A 17,439-nucleotide genomic window follows, 5' to 3' on the forward strand; every position below is an offset into this window, starting at 1 on the left:
ATAAAAACATAGCAAACAAATGTAGACAAGCAGAAATGATAAACACAATTTTCTCAGATTTTAGGATAAAAAAATCATAATTTATGAAGGTTCATGGAGAGGCAAATTTAAAAGCAATTGGAAATTAAATAATCTAATTCTCCAAAATGGGTGGGTCAAAGAATAAATCAAAGCAACAATTATTGATTTCATTGAGGATTGACAATGAGGAGAAAACCTATAAAAATCTGAGATACAGCCAATGCAATACTCAGGGGAAAATTTATATCCTTGAATGCCAATGTCAACAAAATAAAAAGGGAGGAGATTAATGAACTGGGCATGTAACTTAAAAAAACAAACAAACTAGAAAGAACAAATTTAAAAGCCCAAGATAAAAACTAAATTGTGTAAGAATTAAAATGGGTTGACAAATATAAGAATTTTTAAAAATTGTTAAAATAGTCTCCATTTATAAAAATTAACTCTTAAGTCATGGGGCTGATAGGAGCTTTACTAGCCTTATTACAGCAAAGTAGAGTGTTAAGAGAGGGAAATGTAGGAATAAAGTAGAAAATATTGTCTAGCTAAATACCCTATAATTGCCAATCCAGGAGAATTCAGCTCAAATTTGACAAAGGATCCTTCAGGTCCTGATCTCCAACGAGGAGTCATGGTAGTATCTTCAGCAAGAGCCACCAATACAGAATCCAATGCAGAATCTAAATGTCCACCAGAATCCAAAGTCCAAATCAGAAGCCAAATCCAAAATAAGAATCTAAAATCTGAGTCTGAAATCTGAGTGCCTGACTTCTTGTTGGGTCTCACATTATAAGCACTTTTCTCCGTCCAACAATTCTCCCATGCCACATGTCAGAAATCAATCATAGTTCCTTGATTTGTCTAGTACTACCTCTCTGGGTAGTGCTTGTGGAATCCTCTTCCAGGCTTTGAGGGTATAAATTTCCTTTTTCTATTAAAAGGTTCTTCAAGTGCTTGACTGATGAAGTGTGAAAGGAGGGGCACTCCAAATTCTTGATCGATTAAGTTAAAATAAACAAAGGGAGTTTAAAATTCCCTTTCATAATTGAAAATCACAAAAATTAAAAGAAATTAATAAAACTGAAAATAAAAGAACCATTGAACTAATAAATAAGAGTAGGAGCTAGTTCTTTGAAAAAAAACAAAATTGATAATGTTTTTGTTAATGTAATTTAAAAAAAGAAAAGAAGAAAATGTACAGTATCAAAAATGAAAAGGGAAATATCACCTCCAAGGAAGAAGACATTAGGGCAATTATTAAGAGCTATTTTGCCCAATTATATGACAAGAAACATAACAATATAGGTGAAATGGATGAAACAAAAATATAATTGCCCAGATTAACAAAAGAAGAAATATAATACTTAAATAATCCCATATCAGAAAAAGAAATTGAACAAGACATTAAGGAACTCCATAAGAAACAATCCCCAGGGCCCGATGAATTCACAAGTGAATTCTATTAAACATCTAAAGAACAACTAATTCTATAACTACACAAATTATTTGAGAAAACAAGCAAAGTAGGAGTCTTACCAAATTCTTACAAATATGATACTAATTCCCAAGCAAGGAAAACTAAAAACAGAGAAAGCAAACTATAGACCAATCTTCCTAATTTACATTGATGCAAAAATCATAAATAAAATACAAGTAAAGATTCTACAGCAAGTTATCACAAAGATTATGCATTATGACCAGGTGGGATTTATACCAGGAATGCAATATTAGGAAAACCAGCCACATAATTGACCATATCACCAACCAAACTAATAAATATCACATGATTATCTCAATAGATACGGAAAAAGCCTTTGACAAAATACAACACCCAGACCTGTTACAACACTAGAAAGTTTAGAAAAAGAAGGACCTCTCCTCAAAATAATAAGCAGTATATATTTAAAACCATCATCAAGAATCATGTGTAATAGAGACAAGTTAGACGCCTTTCCAATAAGATCAGGGGTCCAGCAATGATGACCATTTTCACCTCCGTTATTTAATATTTCACTAGAAATGCTAGCAGTAGCAATTAGAGAAGAAAATGAAATGGAAAGGATTTAAGTAGGCAATGAGGAAACTAAAGTATCACTCTTTGCAGACAATATGATTGTATAGTTAAGGAATCCTAGAAAATAAACCAGAAAGCTAGGAGAAATAATTAACAACTTTGGTAAAATGGCAGGCTACCAAATAAACCCACATAAATCACCAGCATTTTTAGATATTTCCAACAAAAATCAATAGCAAGAGTTAGAAAGAGAAATTCAATTTAAAAATCACTCTAGACAATAGAAAATATTTAGGAATCTATTTTCCAAGACAAATACAGGAATTATATAAACACAACTACAAAACACTTTCCACACAATTAAAACTAGATCTAAATAATTGGAAAAACATTAATTGCGCATGGGTAGGATGAGTTAATATAATAAAAATGACAATGCTACTGAAATTAATTTACTTATTCAGTGCCATACCTATCAAACTATCAAGAAACTTAATAGAACTGGGAAAAAAAAACTGTAACAAAGTTCAACTTGAAGAACAAAAGTTCAAGAATATTGTGGGAAATAATGAAAAAAATAATGTGAAGGATGGTGGCTTAGCAGTACCAGATCTTGAACTATACTACAAATCAGTGATCATCAAAACAATATGGTAATGGCTAAGAGATCAATGTAGTAGATCAGTGAAATAGACTAGTGGTAAATGATCTTAGCAAGCTTGTGTTCAATAAACCCAAAGAACCCAGTTTATGGGACAAGAACTCTCCCTATTTGACAAAATTGGTGGTAAAATTGGAAAACAATATGGGAAAAATTAGGTTTAAAACAACATCTCACACACTATACCATGATAAATTCAAAATGGGTAAAAGACTTAAATATAAAGAGGCAAATCATAAATTAGGTGAACATAGAATAGTATACCTGTCAGATCTATAGGAAGGGAAGGAATTTAAGACCAAGCAAGGGATAGAGTACATTACAAAACATAAACTGAATGATTTTGATTAAATTTAATAAAAAAGATTTTGTTCAAACAAAACCAATGTAACCAAAATTAGAAGGAAAGCAACAAACTGTGAAAACATTTTTATAACAAAATTCTTTGATAAAGGTTTAATTTCCCAAAGATATAAGGAACTAAGCCAAATTTACAAAAAGTCAAGCCATTCTCCAATTGGTCAAGGGATATGAATAAGCAATTTTCAGATGAAGAAAACACAACATGAAAAAGTATTATAATTCCCTCCTGATTAGAGAAATGCAAATCAAAACAACTCTGAGGTACTACCTTATACTAGCAGGTTGGCCAATATGACAGTAAAGGAAAATTAATAATAATTTTTAGATTTTTTTCTCCAAAGAGATAATAAGAAAAATACTTGTACAAAAGTATTTATTGCTGTGCTTTTTATTGCGGCAAAAACATTGGAAAATGATGGGGGTGTCCTTCAATTGGGGAATGGTTGAACAAATTGTGGTATCTGATGGTAATGAAAAGGAATTCCATGTGAACTGAAAAGACCTCCAGGAATTGATACAGAGCAAAAGGAGCAGAACCAGAACACTATACAGAAACTGTAACATTGTGCCACAATCAAATGAAATGGACTTCTTTACTAGTAGCAATGCAAAGACCCAGGACAATTCCAAGGGACTTATGAGAAAGAATGATATACATATCTAGAGAAAGAACTGTGGGGGTAGATATTCAGAAGAAAAGCACATGATTGATTATGTGGTTTGATGGATATGTGATTGGGGTTTTCGCTTTAGAAAAAATATCATTATAAATATGAATAATGTGGAAATAGGTTTTAAAGACTGATATGTTTATAACCCAGTGGAATGGTGTTTTAGCTCTGGGAGGTGGGAGAGAAGATGGGAGGGAAAGAACATAAATCTTGTAACCAGAGAATAATATTCTAGAAAAAAATTTTAATTTTAAATTAAATTTTTAAATTTTTAAAATAAATAAAAATAAAAAATAATAAAAACAAAGTCCATTTAAAAAAAAAGAGACTCATAAAATGAATTATGTTCAGCTAAAATAAGGGTTTGGAGTAGAATTTCTCATACTTTAGCTGAATTAAAAAAAATAGGAGAAAGTATTCTTGATCTCACAGATGACAGTAAATATAGATTTGGTCATGTGAGACAAGCAGGAAAACTTTAAAAGTAAAATAGAAAAAATACATTGACCAAATGATATTACACCCAAGTATTTAAAGGGAAGTTAGTGATTAAAGATTCACAATCATTTGGGACTTCAAAATCACTTTTTCATAAATAGCAGAAAGACATCAAAGATGTAATTATTAGAGAAAATCTATTTGTGCCATTGTGGAAAAATGCTACCCTTAGAATAAAAAAAGTCTTGAGTTTAAGTTCTGCCTTTGATTTCCAGGCTTTGTGTCCCTGGAGAAGTCATTTGACCTCTTTAATGCTCTTTAATGCTCTAGGCAACTCTGTAAAACTATCTAAATACTCAAGAATAGTTATCTTCATCTGTAGCGGTTGTTTCCTCAATGAGATTTCTCTACACAAGTGAAATAAAATAGGTTTAGGAGGAGGGGTTATATGCTAAGAAATGCATATATGCTAGTTCTTTAATAATTACTGAATAAGAATCTTAAGTAATATAACTTTCCCAGCATTGCACATCATTTTTCCAAAACTGAGCATTGGTTAAGTTGTAAAAGTTTCAAACTGAGAAAAGAAGAAAGAATTGCTAAACAAATGCTTTATAGTCCCTAATACACTAAACATAGTCAAGGGAAATATGAATAAAAGACTTACTTAAATATGTTCTAAACAACAATTTAAAATTATGATAATGTCTAAAAATGAATGATGGGGATAATGATTACATTAATTTTTATTTTTTTGTTTTGCAGAGGAAGATGCCAAAATTCTCAAGATGCAATAAGAACAGTTCTTGAAGGAAATGTTTTACAATTTCTCAAAACCTATCAACAAAAGAAAGAAAAAAACCAAGCATGAAATTAAAAAAAAAATGAAAATGCACTAACAAGTCCAGTGATGGACCACCTTTTGAGCTTGGTGTGTCAAAATTTGCCAAAAAACCGAACATAACTCAGGTGGTATATCACTTTGAGAAAAAAAAAACAACAACATAATTTTGCAATATTTATAGTTTACATGACAAAAATGTATAATTGTAATATATAACTATATTTAATAAACCAAAAACTAATTATTTAACTTACCTGCTTAGGGACTTCTTTGTTCATCTGTCAGTTGGTTTCTTTTGTTGGCCTTGATATTATTTAACTTGTGTGGGGTGCCGTGAACTAAAATAAGTGAGGGGGAGGGGAAATTCTTTAACTAACCTGCCTATTAGTGACTTTTTTGTTGCTGAATTTTATTGGCTAAATCTTCAATTGAAGGTTGGTATTTTGTACACTTCAAGCCCAAGCAAGCACTACTCACTTCATCTGTCAATCTGTTTCTTTTGTTGGTTTTGATATTATTTAACTCTGAGAATAAGGTCTCACAAAAGTATGTAGAGGCAAAAATTGTGAGCAAAGGTATTGCTATATTTTTAAGGTGCTAAAAGTTTTTTGTAATTGGTTCTAGGCACTGCACATTTCCTGTTCATAGTGGCACTCCTCTTGATTCTCCAAGCAGCACACATAGCATAGGCCCTCACCTCTCTTAGCCTCCCCCTCACTTATGTCATTAATTATGGTCAATTAGAAATCCATGATGCCCCAGAACAGTAGATTGGATGATAGTTGCTGAGGTTTTGTGGTTGCTGGTAATGGATATCACAGGGTCCCCAGAGACACATCCCCCACTGCATTCCACTACTCCCTGCTCCTCAGACCAGAAGTGAGGTCAAAGATCAGATCTTGGCCTAACTGGAAGTTGGGCTTATCATAGACTGTCTTGCTGAGGTCATTTACCCCAAGTCTATTCCACTGATCCTCTTTTCTGTCTCTTAGTACCAAATTGTTTTGATGACCACTTCTTTATAGTATAGTTTGAGATCTGGGACTGCAAGTCCTCCTTCCTTTGCATTTTTTTCATGATTTCCCTTGATATCCTTGATCTTTTGTACCAACACTTTTTCTAGTAGTTATTGAAGTGAGTTTTCTTAATTTCCCTCTGTGTCTTTGGGAAGCAGTAAGAGACATGTCAAGAATTTTACAAACTCTTCCTCTGTGTCTTTATGAGACAGTGATGGACATGTTAGCCCTCTGTCTCTTTAAGAGACCCACTTCAAAGAGTCAGTTAAGCCAAAACGACTCCATTTTCTCTGGTTTCTGAGAGAATAGGAGTTCTGGTGTTCTGTGTTGGTCCCTCTCTGTCAAGAGGATCTGATAGTTGACTTCTGACAGTTTGGTTTCAGATACTGGTATGAGGAGATTGGAGAAGATAAAGGCTTATTTTATTAGTTAAGTTGATAGAGAATATACTTTTAGATAGAATAGTTTTAGTTAGATCTGCTTTGTCAGGTAAGAAGATCCTGCCCAAGAAGGCAGTTAGATTTAGTGTTTCTTAGAAATTTAGCATAGGGTTTGGATTTAGGCATAGTTATAAGATATACTTATTTCCTACCTTCTACTTCCTATCCTAACCTCTCCTGTGAATAAATAAATTTCAGTGAATTTACCAAACTGATCTCCATAACTTTTATCAAACTCCCACCAATAATTTTACCCCACAACATAGTGAAAAACTAGGAATGAAGTGGGTGTCCAAGGGTCAGAGAATGGCTGAATACTTTGCAGTATAGGATTGCAATGGAATATTGTGCTATGAAAATTAAATATTATGAATTCATAATGTGAAGATTAAATTAAATCTCCTCTGATTGTGAAAATGAAATTAACTCTCCCCTGGTTGTGAAGATTGAATTAACTCTCCCCTAATTGTGAAGATTAAGTTAACTCTCCCTTGCCCATTTTTAGATTTAATCACCAGAAGTGTATACACTCCACTCACACTTGAGTGGGGGAGGTCTGTGACCTAAGTGTGTGATAGTGAGTGATGAATCAGAATCAACTGACTGCCCCCCTGCAGTCATAAGGAAAGCTTTAGCTGTAATTGGTACATGTAAAGTGGAGGAAAGTCACAGGAAGTGATGAAAAAGAATGATCTTCTAAAATGCCAATCTTTTCCTGAGAGTGCTTTTCATTCTTTTGTCTTCAGCTTGATTTTGGAGGAGCATTGGCTTGACATCTCAGACTGCTTCTTTTTGGATCAACATGTGTTGAGTGAAAAAGGCTGACTCCTTTCCTGGATTTTCTGAAGGGACAGGCCTCAGGAGAGACCTACCCTCTTGAGAAAGGCTCCCTGCATCTCTAGTCCTTGGTTACAGGGGCTGAGGCCTCTCTGGCTAAGGGATAATTAGCCCTGCCTGGGCTGAGCCAGGGGCTGGAACAAAATACTTAGTGAGTAGGCTAGATATCTTACCCTATCCTCTCTTTGATTTTCTTACTTTCATTCTTTCTATATTTTATAAATACATTGTTAAAACAAATTTCTTTGGAATTTGACTAAATTCTTGGCAACCCTACTCTTGAATAATCCAGTCCAATTTTTTATAAAAACCTCTCAATTTCTAAACCTTACAATAGAAATATGATAAAATATATGAAATGATGCTGAGTGTGAAAATTAGAACCAAGAAGACACAATAATGTAAATGAATGTATTGTTCATCCTTTGTTTCAAGGGGACCAATGACATCACAGAGTGATGTTTTAATTCCTCATAAATTGGATTTATGTGAAGCAAAGTTGTGGAAAGTTGCACAAAGTCATCAGTCTTACTCCCTCTTCAAGTCAATGAAGTTCAGCGGCAAGACAAAAGTCAAGACATCTGTGGATGGCCTGGGATATACTGGATGATATTGACTTTTTCAATGTCTGACCTGTCAAGGTTTATTGATCACAGCTAGTATTTTATAGGGAAAGTGACATAGACTAAAAGATTAGCTAAGATTTTTTACAAGGACAATAGTAATGATTTACAATCTTAGTGCAATGACTTAGTTTACCTCACCCAAAACTTACACTTTCTATGGGATAATAAATCAATGTGTAACTACCTAGCTAAGTTTCTCATAAAATCCTTGCACCAGTGGTTTCTTGGAAGAACATCTAGTATTTGGGAAGAAATTGGATTAAGCTCTCATGCTGGGGGTGGGAAGCTATGGGTCGGCCTACTTTTAGGTTATGGCTGTGATTTTACTAGGGTCTATTCTCACTATTGGGGGGGCTATATCTGCTCCTTTTTTATTTTAATTAAGTAAATGAAGGCAAGGTAAGTGAGTGTCTGGTTTGTATGGATTGTGTAAGGTTATAAAGCTAAATTCCAATTCTATTTGCTTGGAAATGGAACTTTTGAAATTTCATTTTTTTACTAAGGCTTTTTTTTCAGAGTGCATCCCAGAATATGTTGTGTGTGCTGACCATAGTTGGTTTGTTTTGTTTTGTTTTTGGTCATAGACATTTCTCCAGCTTTTGCATGAGAGATGAGATGGCTTCTACTTGGAGGTCTTTCTTGGCCTCAAATTCAGGTGGTCCAATTCTAGAGTTACTAAGACCGCCTCCCCGACAAGGCATTTCCTCTGAGCTTTCTGCATAGACTTAGTTGGATTGTTAGGCTTTCTATGGAGGCTTAAGGTCCTTTTGCCTTTATAACAAAGCATCCTCTATCACAGTTTAAGAGAGTTACTCTTTATCAGGCCTGATTCTATTAGCATCTAACTCTTGGTTCCATAAGCCAAGAATATATTGTTTAATTTCTAAGTGTCCATGTTATTATGTTGCTAAGGATTATCTTCTGTTATGGGGTAATATACTAGGGTCTGGTATGTATCTTTTCTTCCTAATCAAATCGGCAATAAATGTTTGATATAAGATGTTTTGTGTTAAGTTTTGCTAAGTGTGGATCTATTATTCTATGCTATCTTTTGGTGGAATAAGTATGAAGTGAGATTGAACTAATAGAAGGGGAAATACACTTTGAAAACTTACACTTGATATAGAAATAATTATGCCTAATATCAGAAAGAAGGCATCGTTATAAATTACATTTTTCAAGGAAGATGAACCACAATAATAGTAATAATTGGGCTGGTGCTAATAATTAAGATTGATCAGTCTTAGGGAGGCTTGCCACCTCCAGGGATTGTTCTGTCGTATGAACTGTTCTTTTGGCTTGTCTCCAAATCATGGGCTTTGGTGACTTGGGACCTTCGAGTGGTCATCTGGGTTTTTTCACATTCAGCTGTCCTTGAAAGATTCTCTGCTATGGGTGTTCATTTCCTGTGTAAATAAAAAGAAAACCTCAACCCTCATATTATAATATTGTTTTTTTTTGTTTGTGTTTGTAAATAGGTTATTCCAATTCATGTTCAGTGATTATATAAATTAATTAACTTAAAAGAGATTAAATATAACTCCAATTGAAACACAAACTTGGGAAGAGGCACAATTTCTTAAGTATGTAGTGGATTATATTTGATTGCTATATCCATTCAAATTTCTGGGGCTTTAATTAATATTTCACTTTGCTTTGATTATAACAACTTCCTTTGAAGGAAAAAGCAGGGAAAGGATCACTGTTTAATTTCAGGTAAGAGTTGGGGTTATTCTTTCCTTTTGAATGGTGAATAGAGTTCAATGATCTATCAGACAACTATACCTGAATTCAAAATTCAAAAATAATATTAGCTGCAATTCCAATGGCTTTTACTTTAAATAACAAATTTTACCAATTGTAGTTTGGAGATGAAAAATTTCCAAGATTAAATACACAATGAAAAGTTTTCATTTTACAAGTCATTATATCTAATTTTTCTTTCCAATAATCTCCCAGGTGTTTTTTTTTTTTAGTTTTTATTCTCACTAACAATGTTTAAGCTATCTGGGAGTTAAATTTCTGCTAACATTATCCTGATTAATGATGGCTGGTGTAACAGGAGTTTGTTAGTGACTTGGAAAAGAATCAACATTATCTTAACATAATATAATTTTTTTCTGTACATTACCATAACCAATTTGCCTTAAACTTTTGGTTTACAATACAAATCATATATCATTGCAAGTAGACATCCTCAATTTCTAACAATTGCTTCTAAACATAGTTTACATTTAAACATATGTTTACAGCTTTTATAGAATAAGGTATATGTTTTGGTAACACTCAATGTATAACAATTCTGTCAAAAACCAATACTTGTGACTGCTTTCCAGAGCATATCAGAATATAATGAGACTTAGATTTTCAATTTACTATGAGGAAGGGGTTAATACATTTGTCACTTAATTGTCTACAATCAATAATCTTTATTCCAAATCCCATGTGATTACTGGGCTATTCAAATTTTTCTAGTCAAATGCATTATTTATTTATACTGTTGGCATATCACAATTGTACATCTATCTTTGTCCAATTCAGGTAAAAAATAAATCTTCTTTATAGTATATCTATATACATACTTCATTTTTACACATAATTACTCATTACAAAATTGTATTTTAATGCATGTTAATCTTCAGTAGAATTTCACAATAACAGAGAAATAATGTTTTAACTTCTTTTTTCCTTAATATCATTAAATTTTACATTTTGATCTCAATTCCAGTTTACTCAACCTTTTTGGGATGGTCAGACAATCAATACAGTAGGAAATTATTTGACTAAGATTTAGTATCTTAAAGTTTAGTTTTAAACTGCCACAATAGATGTTAATTTTTGCCTTTTGTAATATTTTTTGAAATTAAGATAACTACTTAAATTGAACCAATTTTTTTTCCCATAGGATGTGTAATCATTTTATAATTTTGAAATTTTGGGAAATTTATAAAATTTTAGAGAATTTCTAAACAATTTTTTGGCATTAACTGTCTCTTTCTCTCTATATTTCTTTTTTATTTTCATAAGTACCAATGGTAGCTTAAGCTTGACTTAGTACAGCTATTTCTGATTTGCCATTTGCTAGCACATGTCTATCATAGGCCATCCTCCTATATACTTAATCTTTAAGTATTGGTGTAGACATTCCTGATTTTGTTAGACTGAGTAGGGTGGAGTAATCTAAAGTTCACAATACCCCTGATGATGATTGGGAGACTAGTCTCCCTAATTAATCACTAAACATAATCATTCTGTACCTTCAAATTTTCTAACTGCAGGTGCATACATAATTTCACCTTCTAAGAGGAAATTACAACAGTTAGAGAGAAGAGGGAAATAAAAGACAGACAGCAAAACCAATGTTTGATGGGCACATTGACAAAAGCCAATTAGGGGCCAGTTCTCTTTTGGCATAGGAATATACATTCAAATAAATTTTCAATCAAACTTCAGTTCAGTTAACCACACCAAAAGTTCATTCTGGATCTTCTTGATGTAGTGTAGGTTTTCTGGCATCTTTCTGCAACAGTTCATTCTCTGGATTTAGGAGTTAGCAAGCTTCTTTCCTTGAAGATCTTTCTCAAACAAAATTTCAAAATCTTGGATTTTTATTAAAATATAAACCGCTACCCCTGAAGTGGGTGTTAAGAAACATCCAGTTCAGCTCAGGATGCATGGTTGAGTTATAGGGGTGTAAGAGTTAATTATGAAAAGAGGAGAAAAGCAAAAAATCCCCAAAAATATAAAGAAAAAAATGGAAGAAAGTTAAACTTTTGGTAGAAAGAAAAAATTTCAAAATCAGAATAAAAATACCAAAATCTATATATATAAAATGTTGAGTAAGCAAGAATAAATTCATAATAGACCCTTGTATAGGTCCAATTTAAAGTAATTTCTATCCCACAAATCTGTAAGACAGAATGCAGCAATATTTCACTTACCCATTTTCAGCCAAGACTACAGGAAGTTGCCATACTATAAGAAAGAAAAAGCACTAGAATTTTATTTTGATAGGGAAGTGTCATTAACTGGTCTTATTTTTGCCATTCTCAGGGATATGGGGAGCCAGGATGATAGTCAAACTTTGGTACTTGTCTGAGTATTTCACAATGGGTGTAGGAAATCCTATGACAACACCTGTCAAGTGTCTCAACCTCGAGTCTCCACACTAGTTTTTCCTATGTGTTCTTTTTGGCACTATTCAGGTTAAGTCTGTGCTCCTTGTTTTTATCCCATTTCCTAGAATCAAACACAAACATTAATCACAGTCCCATAACATTTTATCAATAAATGGCAGGTTCCCACAGTTTAAAGCTTTTGGGTATGCATTAATATTATAGCAAATATATATATATAAAACTTATATTACTGAAGAAAAATAATATTAATTGTATATACCTTTAGTACAAAAAATAAGAAAAAAGGGAAAAATCAAATATTCTAATCAAAAGAAAAGAAAAGCAATAATAAAAATAAGGGGGAAAAGAAAAAAAAATCAGGAATTCAATGTGTTCTCGAAAAAACAGAATCTACTTGTCAACGTATTATTATCTCCAATGCATGTGATAGGATACAGTCAATCAGTCTCAAGAGAAGATGCTCTCTTTACATGTGAACAATGAATCCAAAAGTCCTTCTCTCCAATCTTTATAGATGTTGGACTAGTTAACAATATTTTGAGTTGCTCCAGTATGCTGGAAGTTTTTATTATATACCTTGTCTCCTGGGTTCAGGTTGTGAAGTGAAAAGTCCAGTGGTCCGGCTGTAGCTCTGGATTCATGGAGTTCATGCAGTTTGTGCTGTAATTCCTGTATATAGGAATCAATAGTAGTATCTCCTCCTAATAGTGATATATATGCTTGGGAAAAAGGCTTAGCCTGAATAGGTGAATGTCCAAAAAGCATCTTAAATGGTGAGATGTGTAGGTCTCCTCTAGGCCTGCTTCTAAGATAAAATAGGACCAGAGGAAGAATTTCAGACCATTTTAAATGGGTCTCAGTGAATAATTTTCCAATTATAGTTTTAAGTTCTTTGTTCATTCTTTCCTACTATTTGGAGGGGAGACAAAACTGAAAAGGGTTAATTAATATTAACAAAATCAATAGAGTCTAAGAAGAACCACCTTCTGCCCCATGTGGAGGGGCAGTAGCACCCTGAGTATTTTTAGAATGAGCTCCATTTTTTATATATTGATTGGTATCTTGTTGTGTATGTTCTTTTGTCTCATTTTGAGCACTGTCATTTTCTCAATTTCCATTTCTATAATTTTGATTTCTAAAATTTTTATTTTTATAGTCATTATAGTTATTTCTATCAGTTCTAAAATTGTGATTTCTATGATCATTATTATAGTCATGTTTATAGTTATTATTTCTAAATCTGTTATTATTCCTTTTTTCCTGTAGACAGCTCCTACAGACCATCATTACATGGCCTCTCTTCCCACAGAAAAGGCATGTAATGGATTGATAATTAGATTCCTGGAGAGGGGCAAGTGTTATTTGTTGAGTATCATGCCCACTTTCCATTTTAGCCATCTTATGTTTGAAACATCTCAATTCTTTCTTATTTCCTCTGTGACATCATTATTTTCTTCCTCCTTTTCTTTGTTTCCCTTTGAAACATATATAGTTGTTTTCTGTAATTCTTCAAGGTTTATCTCTGGCCATCTTGGACAATGTGTTCTAAAATAATCCCTAATCACTTTGCAAGTGTTATTGACAAAGAGCCTTCTAACTTGTCTTGTACTATTTTCTTTAGATAGGTCAAAATCCAGGTATCTACCCCCAAACTTGATTATTCTATCCAAGAATCTGGAGGGTGTCTCTTCCTTATTTTGCTTAATTTTTTTCAAATTCCATCCACTTATCTGTACTGTCTGCACATTCTCTCATTGCCGTTAGGATGGCCTCTCTACAATGGTATAGTTGTAAAAGATCCTCAGAGTCACTATAGTCCCATTTGGGATGGCCAATGTGCTGCATTGTCCCCATGGGTTTTGTTGACATGTTTTATTGATATGAGCAATTATTTTATTTTTCTCACATTCAGTTAAAAAAGCCTGTAGCAAGTTTTCAACATCTTTGTAAGATGGATTATATTGAAAAAAATATGTCTGTCATCTTTTTTGTGACCAGAAAGGGATCTTGTTCATATGTGGGAACATTTCGTGTAAATTCATTTATTTCTTGGGGAGTAAATGGTATATTGCACCTTAAAGTCACCACATCCCCGTTCCATCCTATTTCAGGTACTGCTCTTAGAGGAAACAGGCCTCTAGTTGAATTTTGTACCTATAGGTCAGTTCAACTAAGACGAGTTTCTTTAGAAGGACGAGATCTCCTTTGGGCTGCAATTTGGTTTTGTGTAGGAGAAGGAACATGAGAAACTGGGATTGCAGGGGAAGGGTTTTGGGGATTAAATTCAACCAAGATTTACAGACCATGAGAGAACAAGTCTGTTAGCTGAGCTATAGGGAAGGTGTTTTCCATCTCTATTTTAGGGAAGGAAATTTCTTCATTCAAAGGTTTGGAAACAGATCTGTTTCTGGTAGGGTGGATCTTTGCCAATTGATTCTGTAAGAAACACTTTAGATTGTCTAATTGGGCTTGCATGTTCTCTTGTATTTTATATTCATTTTTTTTTTATTTTAGCATCTCTAAATGCAGTATAAAAATGATATTACCTAATATAAAAAATTGGAGGTATGCTGTATTCCTCAATATCCCTAATTCTTCAACTGCCATATAAATGTTGAATAATGTAGTATTCATTTATATATATATGTGTGTGTGTACATATATATATATATATATATATATATATATATATATATAGAGAGAGAGAGAGAGAGAGAGAGAGAGAAATTATTTTTCTAGTGACTTCACAAAACACGTGGGGAGCAGGACAAAGCCAAAACTTTCTACAGGTTTTCCTCACTCCTAATCTAGGCAGTTGTTCCCTAAGGGAAAGGAGATTTAAAAATAGCTCTCCCAGTAAGGACCTTAGAGTCCTGTTGCTAAGATTTAAAACAGCAGTGTTCTATCTAATTTAAGGAGAGAAGGAGAAAAGAAAAAAAAATCCAAATTTACTTTCCTATTTAGCTGATCAAAATAAGCTATTAAAAGGGATAGTCACAGTGGAAAAAAATGTTTAGGAAAGTTAAGAAGATTGAGGGTATTTTGTCACAACTGATGTGGTCAGCCAAAACTGTAAAGGTTAAAATTATGGTTGAGACTGAAAAGTTTAAATTTTAGTGGTTGCCAGGGGAAATCTAAAATAATAAAACACCCAAGTCAGCTGGAATTTTTTGTGGTCCAAAAGTCCAAAAGTATTTTTCACTTGATCATCAGCAACTGGAATCTAACATCTAATCTATCTAACAAGTTAAAATTTAAACTGTTATCATTTTGTACTATTAGACATTGGTCATGCAAAAAAATCTTAGACTCCACCTAATAAAAGAACTATAATCATAGAGGTCCTTTTAAAAATATTATTTATTTATTGATACCCAATTTTAAGATTTTACATATTTCTTCCAGCCCGGTTAACATAGAATCTTTTTGGGGACTGAGAATAGTATTAAGTAGAGGCACTTGTATTAAGTCCTATATTCTCTTTCTTCAGCAGAGGGTTTTTATCAGACTTTATCCTTCTTGATACTTGCTAAGTAGCCTTTGACAGTGTTTATCACCCTTTCCTTTTGAATAGTACTTTCCCCTCCCTTGGAATTTAAGATATAATTGTAATAATTAAAATTAAATTATGAGCTTCTAGTAGCTTTAGTAGCTTTATTACATCAAAGTAGTGATAGTAATGAGAAGGAAATGTAGGAAATAGGTAAAGAGTTGATTAGCTTACTACCCTATATCCTGTTTTATGGATTGAAGCTCACCATCGACAGGGGCTCCTTCAGGTTCTGAACCCCAACCAGAAGACTGAGAGAGCAAGGGAGCAGTCACTGTGTTTCAGATTATAAGCAGTTTTCTCTACCCTCTAGCTCTCCCATGTCACATCTCAGGAACCAATCATAGTTCCTCAATTTGCCTAGCACTACCCAGGAGGGCAGTGCCTGTGGGATCAGTTTACCATCTTGTTGGTTTCAACTTCCTTTCTCTAAGGGCCTGCACATGTCAATGGTAATTGACCTCTAGGTCACTGATTGATTACATCAAAACAAAGAGACATAATGGGGGGAGAAGTTCACTTCCCACACTGTTCTATTCTAGTTCTTTCCTTTCTGTTTGATTCTTCCTTCTCAGTTTCTTTTTTGAGCTGACCATTTATTTTCCACCTCAAAAATATATTTATGTATGTATATGTGGATATATATGTATGTATATGTTATTTTTTTTGTTCCCCAGAGATCTGTACTGTGCCCTTTTCTCTATACTGTCTCTTGATAATTTCATTAACTACTAAGGGTTCATTTGCCACTTCTAGGTAGGTGAATCCCCAATTGAGATACATACCCATAGATACATGTATGCCTATATGTACACAAGTATAGCTATATATATACATATAGAACATAGACGGTGCATGTGTATATATACAAACACATATGTATGCATAGGCAAAACTATCCTGCTGACTTCTAGTTCTGACTTGCAAACTGCCTGTTGGATTAGATTTCCCATAGATTTCTTAAACTTAATATCCTCAAAATGGAATTACCTTTTGCCTTAAAACCATTTCTCTTCTAAACTTTTCTATTTCTGTTAAAAAAATATCACCAACTCCCAGTCACCAAGGTTTGCAACCTCAGGCTACAAATCTATTATTGAGTCTTATAATCTTATTCTATTTTATTTTTCCCATCTCTCTATTCCCATGACTATCACCCTAGCTTGGTCACTCATAACTTATCATGTGGACACTTGTAACATCTTCTTAATTGTTTTCCAAAATTTTAGTCTCATTCTTCCAGGTAGTTAACTAATGATCCTAATGAATTGGTCTAACCATATCACACTCCTGTTTTTTGGAATCAGCATAGATGGCCCTGTGTTCAATGAGGAAACACCTATGTGATAGGCATGGAATCAAGGTCAGAATTTAGAGCTGACTAATGAAAACAACTTAGACACTTTCTGAGGGGTCAAGTATTTCTCCTTCCTTTGCAAAGTGAAAGCCAAGGCTTTTTTCCTCTTCTTTTTATTTTGAGGAAATATAAATATTAGACAGGATCATAAGGTTCTTTAAAAGGAAACAGAGTACATACACATTACCACAGTCTGGTATACAGGGTCTGATAAGTCAGGCTCCTTCAAAGATTGCCATGGCAACAACAGCAGAGCTGAGAAACTGTTGAGGATTCATGCCTGTCTTTTAACAAGGAATTACATAAACATAAGACTCTTCTGTTACCTTCCTGCCTCTGATGGTGTTTCCCAAAGCAAAGAGCTAATAAGAGTGATGGGACTGGAAGGAAGATTGACTATATGAAGTTCTACTTACTTGAATTGTGGGCTCAAAAAAAGGAATGTTTTATTTTTAATTATGT

At 33.4% G+C, this 17,439-nt stretch overlaps 1 protein-coding gene across 1 annotated transcript in view; it reads left to right on the forward strand.

The window, feature by feature from the left end:
- LOC100020089 (galactocerebrosidase-like) overlaps positions 1–5,261 on the forward strand; it is a 147,338-nt gene extending 142,077 nt beyond the window's left edge. The window contains exon 15 of the mRNA XM_007472687.3: positions 4,934–5,261. Within this exon, the coding sequence (XP_007472749.2) occupies position 4,934 (1 nt within the window). The 3' untranslated portion in view covers positions 4,935–5,261. The remainder of the gene's footprint in view (positions 1–4,933) is intronic.
- Positions 5,262–17,439: the final 12,178 nt, after the last annotated feature.

This window comes from Monodelphis domestica, chromosome 1 (assembly GCF_027887165.1).
Source record: "Monodelphis domestica isolate mMonDom1 chromosome 1, mMonDom1.pri, whole genome shotgun sequence".
Classification (NCBI taxonomy): domain Eukaryota; kingdom Metazoa; phylum Chordata; class Mammalia; order Didelphimorphia; family Didelphidae; genus Monodelphis; species Monodelphis domestica.